The sequence below is a fragment of the Oxyura jamaicensis genome, chromosome 7, assembly GCF_011077185.1.
Source record: "Oxyura jamaicensis isolate SHBP4307 breed ruddy duck chromosome 7, BPBGC_Ojam_1.0, whole genome shotgun sequence".
NCBI lineage: Eukaryota > Metazoa > Chordata > Aves > Anseriformes > Anatidae > Oxyura > Oxyura jamaicensis.
The window spans coordinates 3796596-3803821 of NC_048899.1; the positions used below are offsets into that span (position 1 = coordinate 3796596).

General features: G+C 47.9%; 1 protein-coding gene across 2 annotated transcripts in view; it reads right to left on the minus strand.

Annotated features, from left to right (window-relative positions):
• Positions 1 to 7224, minus strand: part of GLS (glutaminase) — a 55761-nt gene extending 48537 nt beyond the window's left edge. Inside the window, exons 1-3 of one of the 2 annotated variants that reach the window (XM_035330869.1) lie at positions 6932 to 7224; positions 875 to 971; positions 280 to 401 (exon numbers count right to left, since the gene is read on the minus strand). In XM_035330869.1, coding sequence (XP_035186760.1) covers positions 280 to 401; positions 875 to 971; positions 6932 to 7224 — 512 coding nt within the window. The remainder of the gene's footprint in view (positions 1 to 279; positions 402 to 874; positions 972 to 6931) is intronic. The other variant, XM_035330870.1, reaches the window with a different exon arrangement.
• Between the last annotated feature and the right edge of the window lie 2 nt (positions 7225 to 7226).

Consider the following 7226-nt stretch of genomic DNA (forward strand, 5'->3'; position numbering starts at 1 on the left):
CGACAATTTATTTCTTGGCATCTGACTGCGAGTTGCAGTCCAGGGTCAGATACACATGCAGGTAACGCTGATACACGAAACCTTTATGGACATCACCTTATCTGTCTGCTGTGTGAAACCAGGGAACAAACTTACATGATACCATCAACAGCAGGAGCATGTCTGACCTCCTTTCTAACTCATTACACAGATATATACTACACGTCTCTCCTCGACAGGCTTCAGTAACACCCATGCAACGTCCATTCACAATTGTAACTTTAACACCAGAGAGCTTACTTTTTAAAAAGGTCTTTGTCCAGCATAACACCATCTGAAGTTGTTTGAAGGGTCAGTCTTAACATATCCATGCACTCTTTCAACCTGGGATCAGAGGTACGCAATCCTGTAGATTTGAGTGCCTATCACAATTAAACAATAATTACTAAAATGAACAACGTATGCTATTACAAACAGGTTTTCTAATGCTCAGTCATATTTATTAAAGGTAAAGGCATCTGCCACAGCATCACCAACATTTGGACAGCATTTTGACACCCTTTATTAATCCTTTTGCCTTTTTGGCTACTTCTCACATCAAAGGATTATTATGGTTTGGTTTGAAATTCAGTGGTCCAACTACTTTATTCAAGTGCAAATATTACTTAGCCCTGCCACAGACAGAGAAGCTTTCATGCATTCTCTCGCACAGCAAAGAAGCTAATAAAAACACGAGCATTCTCGTTCACTTAATTACACCAACAGTGTTAGGGGGCAGTTTCATTCCTTGTTGCAGCTATGTACAACATTCCTTGATTTATATTCTTGCATTTCAAATGTTAAATAGGCTTGTAGCAGCTGGCTTTCATGCAGCGCTTTGGGATAGTAAACTTACAGTTATGAATTTATGGACTGGTATTTTTTCTTGTCCTTCTGCAATAGTATAGAAGAGCAAATCTTCCAAGCTGGGAAGGAGACCTTGCTTCACTTTACTGAAAAATAAAAATAAAAGGCACGCATGGATTAGTGAGTAGTTTTATTTATGTTTGCATTATTCACTAGGCAACACATTTTTGCTACCAATACAACAGCTATTCAAAGAATGCTTTTATTAACATTTGAAGATTAATTCAGCTTTAGGTAGGAAAAATTGTAATATTAAAGTATACAATATGACACTTCACAAAAGCAAAAACATTTTTACCATATTCATGTCTTTACTGACATGCATTAACTTCCGAGATTATATTTAGCAATTCTTTAGAGCAGATGCAGCACAGTTCCCTCCCCTTTATGCTGTGGAGGACAGAAGTGTTACTTGCACAGAGGATAAAGTATTTGTAAGACTTAAAGGCCCACGTGCCTCATAATAAAACTAGAAGAGCAGACCGATGCAAGAGTTTTGCAGATAAGAGAAAGCAAGAGACGATGCTATGTGGATTATTTTCTTCAAAATAATCCTCTTTTGGTTTGTTTGTTTAGGAACCCCTCAAAGTCCCTTGTCCTTTGGGAAGCTTATATAAGCCACATCAGCTACAGTGAAAGCAAGCAAAGCCATCTGCAGCCTAACACGGAAACCTGAACTAGCTCAGGCACCAGAAGCAGCAGCTCAGCACACGGAGTGAGCAGGGTAAATAAACACGCAGTACAGATACATCTTCAACGGTCCGTGTGTTTATCAGCATCGTACAGCGGTTCTCAAGTTCTTCCACGTGTTGACCATTTTGCTAGGCTATATACTCCTGGCGCACCTGCACAGGTTCCTAACAGATCTCCATTTTAAGATGAAGGTTTCAACAACACTCCTTCCGAAGGGGAACGCTGCAATGCTGAGAGCTTCCTTACGAGCCCCTCATAAGACCCCCGGGGGTTTAACCTCAGAGTTTCACCTTTCCTTGATATTGCAAAGCCCCCCACGGCAGGCAGGGGCACAAGGCTGTGTGCAGTTCTTTATCCCACGTATGCTGGATCACGCAGCTGGCTGCGACACACGCTTCCGACCCGCTACAGGCAGCGACAGCCAAGGGCCTCACATCTCCTCTCTCAGCCCCTGCAGCGCTCAGGTTTGTTCCTAGACAAAGTCAGTGTCAACAGAGCCAACCTGCTGATGTTTGACAAGCAAAAATAAAAATCGTTTCCCAGTCAGCGTAACCACAAATAAGTGAAATAGATCATATGCAGTTTTGCATTATTGCAGCCCTCTATTTTAACTCCATCCTACAACCTAGTAACATGGAGACTACTTTGTTCCTGTCATGACATATATACAAGTTACTGCTTGAAACTTACTACCTGACACCAGAACTTTCAGTGGCATTTTATCGCAGCCCTAGCTTACCATAGTTCAGCAGCAGGTCAGGCTGATTCATTATTTTTTAATAAAAATCTGATTATATCCACATACCCTTTTAAATTTAAGGCAACCTTCAGATTGCACTCTACCTCCCTCCTCTCCTCATAACCAGCAGTAAAAGTCTCACTTCTCATTTCCCAGCGTATTTAATACTCTGTCCTTACATACTAAGAACAGAAGACAGCTTTGTAAGCCAACAGAACTCGCCTTGTCTTCCAGGCTGGATTTTTTTAAAAGCTGACGCTGGCTGACTAATGCAGACAGGCTGGCAATTCAACCAAGACAAACGCTCGCAACTACCTCCAGCGAATTTCTGGAGGGAAAACACCCTCCTTCCCTAAAGCACGCTCACGTCTTCCACACAGCACACTGCACCCCTGATCTCCCAGGGACAAGACTCGTTACTGGCTCCCTGAAGCTCTGTCGGAGGAACCTCCCCTATTCCACTTGAACAAAAAGCCTCTGGATGTGTTTGCCAGCTAACTGACATCCTCCGTAATGACAAGTTTCTGAGCTGTTACTCAGCGCCTCACAGCTGATCCAAATGGGGAACTCCTGACTGGGAGAGAGCAGAGAAAAGCTTCAGACATTTCGACGAGGTTCTTATCTGCTTCTTCCTTAGATTTTCATCTCTCACAGAAATGCACCTTTCACAGAGTAAATTCTCTCTTGGAAGTTTCCGCATCGTTCGCATCTGCTGCTGTTCAATACCGGGTCAGTCAGCTTAATTTAGCAACGGATCCGCACCGACTGCCAGAGCAAAGAGGATGGCGTTCAATACATTTGCAGAAAATTGCTCTGTGTCACAGTCCATCTCTTGATAAAGTTTATCAGTTAAATAGAGGTGGAAAGGCTTGCTCTGCAGTTTATCAGGTCAATGATGGCAGTAACTCATGTTTGCTTAACCTAAAAGCGGTATTTTGGCACCGTGAGCACACTTACTAAGATAGCACTGCTCAGCACAGGTTGCAAAGAGCCCTGTTTTTCAAGGGAACAGTCGAATAAATGCCCAATTCCAGGTTATTCCATTCTGTGAACAATGACTTTTGGTTAAATTAAAAAAGAGGAATAATCAAACCTGGACCTGCAGCTAGTGGTCCTCTGACCTGTGAGCCAGGTGAACACTGCTGGATGCTCCGCACTGCTCTTTAAAGAAAATCTGAAGGCACCAAGTCCACAACCAAGGAATTTGCAGTCCCTGTCATTCCTTCCCTCAGTTTTTCCTCTCCCGTCAGTACAATGTTTAGACCAGACTCCACGGAGGACTTTGTTCTAAGCAAAGCTGAATTACGATGATAATCAAGAAGTTAAATAACAAATACGGTGGTTGGCCTTCCTTATTTTAGACAATGCCTTCAAAGAGACAGACAGAAGCTAGAATCCATTCCACACAGGCCACCCACCCGCTGACCAGACTGCCACTTGTGCTACCTATCAGGGAAGAGAGACTAACGCCAGGAACCCTTCTCCTAGAAGCACATTCCTACTTCAAGACGTAACTGGCAAAATGCAAAACAGAACAAAAGATATGAAGATACGATAAGGCTAACGACACACCAGGCATTACCAACCAGGAGACACCAGCTATAAAAACACAGCCCCACAGCTGCACGTTGCAAGGGCTGCAACCTGCAGCTCCTCCGTACGAAGCAGGCATCCCGCTGAAGGCGTCACAACCCTGCAGGTAAATGATTTCCAACTCAAGGACCTCAACACCTGCCAAGTCACTAAATAACTAGCGTCTGCCCACGGGCACAGACACTGAGCCCAGCAGCAGCGGTGGGTAACCATTTACCTGGGAACTTTGGGGATGCAGAGCGAGCTGTGCGGTTGGAACTTCCAGGCCAAAGATGGCCATCTCCAAGTAGATGTCGGAGTGCTTCTGGGAAAAACAAGAACTGCTGCTTCAAAATCTTACCTTCTGAGGAATTTAGGAGTGGTTTAATGAAACCTCTTTTCTAACAGTGCCTTGCACCCGTATTATGCCACTCTCTGAGGAGAACACAGTGAGATGAAACACTGCCTGGTTAACAGGGAGCTATTCCTCTGGAATCTGGCATGGGTATGAAAGCAGAAAAAATCTAAAAAAGCACCTCCAGAATTCACACCGTCCTTGAAAAGGAGCACTAGCGCTCCTTTCTGATTTCATAAGGAAAACAAAACAGTAAAAGCACAGCCATTTTGCTGTATTCCATATACAAGCACCTCCTCTCTTGTAAATTACCTGCGCTCACATCAGTCTCTGGTGTTTTGCTCCTCCTCCTCGCCCTAATAAACACCTTCATAGTTCAGAAGTAGCTTATACTAAGATAAACTATGCTTGATCCTATTACTGTCCTGTATAAAACACAGGAAGGCAAACACAGTTATACTTAACGGAGAAGTACGGGCTATCAAATATTACACAGGTTTACAGGCTTATAATTTAAGACAGTACTAGGTTACTGCATCTTAAATATTTAAGCATGAAATGATGATTACATTTTAATCCACAGCCTTCGGTCAGCAAAATCACCAGCCTACGGCCACTCCCTCTGCTTAACCTCAAATATTCCTTCTTTCCAAAATACATTAAGTTTCAGGTGAACACAGAGTGAAGGCTGAACAGCAGGCATCATGGGGTGGGAGGGAGATGATCAGGGGAAAAAAGCACATGGGGAATATACGGGTTATGTAGTCAGATCCTCGTTATTTCATCAGCTACAGGTCCCTTTATTTACTTACCATATGAAGGACTACGCCATTCTACATGTCTGTATAGTTTTTGCAAGAAACACATTAGGTTTGCACTTGCAACTACTGCTCTCCCTACCGGGGGACTATTAAGCAAGCAAACAAGCAAGGAAATCTTCCTTTGACTTAGGTTATTCCACTGTAGAAAAGAAAAACACACACATACACAAAAAAAGGAAGTATAAAAGGACAGCCGCCTTCCCAGTTGTGTCCACAATCCATCTAGCAAACACAACTCTAGCGTTTGCTGGATGGCCAAGCGCTGGAATTGGCAGAACACAGCCTACACTGACATGGGCCAATTGTTAATGGAGTCCAGAAACCAGCCTTCTGAAGCACTTCTTCTTCTGAGCCTCGCGCTTTGTCTGAACACAGCAATGATTTCCACATGTAACATACCGTATAACAATGCTTAAGGGAACTTTTTGCCATCCTGTATTAAGAAAAATTAGAATGCAAGTGGTTAATGTGCCACGAGGAATTCCTGCCCAGCCTGAACTGAAGAGGAGCTGTTTGCAGCCTTTTCCTTGTTCCTAACTATATGCTGTACGTTTCATGCAATCTTCTTTGTCCATTTTGCAGCAAGGCTCAAAGCACAACTACCTGACTTTCAAATACACCTTTTGTCAAAGGTCACAAAGTATTAAAACCCTGTAACTGGTTTGTAACTACACAACCTCATCAAACGTACTAGAAATTTCATGACTTCCCTAATTGACACTAGCTGTTGGGAAGCGCTATAAAAGCTCAGTTCAAGGAAACGTTATCTCTCTGATAAATCACCTCTCCAGCTGCGAAGGAGGGGTTGAAGATGTTGGAATGCTGTTTCTTTTCCCTAAGTTTTTAATGGTGTCGTCTGCATTTCTCATTGAAAATGGAAGTTAACCTTTATAAGCCACTCCTACTCGAGCCACTGCCAAAAAAAAAAACTTTTTGTGCCAAAACGTTATGCAGAGAGCTAATTCAAACAGGGGGCTCCGTATGTGCGTAACAACGGCGCAGCAATACGTGAGTGACTGCGTACTATACTACATGTGGTCCTAGCATTCACCCCACACGCATTTTTAAGGCCCTTTGAGCTGGAATTATATGCAACGCCTTTGAAGATTACATCGCAACGAAACAAAAGGCTAGCACCGAGCCAAGCAGCGAAGACACTTGGTGGGACAAGGGGGGAGAGCGCGAGGCAGCAGCTTCTTTCCCTGCGCGCCAGGCTGAGGGAGCACAAGTCCGTACCCAAAAGCAGAGCTGCGAGTGGGCTGAAGCCTTCCTGCCTGACCTCACGGGATCCCTCCAGGCTTCCTCTCCGCGTGAGGCTGACAAAGGCAGTGCCCTCAGCGAAGGCTGGGTCCCCTTCCCTTGGCCTCTCTTCCTCTTTCGCTTTTCCCACCTGGCTAGCGGGCAGGGCCGGAGCTGCGAGCAGCGGGGGCCGCCAGCCGCAGGCGGGGGCTCACCCCGAGGCCCAGCGGGGGAGTCAGGGCTGCCCGGGGGTCTCAGCTAAGGCACCCAACCCCCCGGGAGGGCTGAGGGGGGCACGGGGCAGGGGACGGGCCTCCCCCTAACGCCGCCGGGCGCAGCGGCTGGGGCCGGAGGGCGTGAAGGGGAACGGGACGGCGGGGCTGCGGGCCCAGAAATCCCCGAAAAACTCCTGCGTGGCCCCGTCGGCGCGGCCTCGAGGCGGCGGCTGGGGCTGCGCAGCGCCTCCAGGCGGGGCCCCTCGGTCCGTCCGCCCGTCCTTCTGCCCGTCCCTCCCTCCCTCCGTGCCGTGCCCAGCCCCGCACCTGCCGGGGAAGCCGCGTGCGCGGCCCCGCAGCCGTGGCATGGCCGCCGCCTCCCTCCCTCCCTCCCGGCCGGCCCCGCACTCACTTCTCCCCTCCCGCGGCCAGCTCCGCGGCCCCGCCGTGGTTCTTGCTGCGGCCGCCGTCCGTGACGGGGGGCTCCCCAGGGGCCGCCGGCTGCTGCTGCTGCTGCTGCGCCCCCTTCCCCGGCTCCTCCAGGGCTCCCTCGGAGCGAGTGCACAGCCCCCGCACCGGGACGCGCCGGCGGGCGGCCAGGGGGGGCGGCGGGAGGCGCCGCGAGCCCTGCCCGGGCCCGGGGCCGTGCCCGCCGGCCGCCCCCCGCAGCAGCTCCCTGAGCAGCGCCGCCCGCCACAGCCGCATCA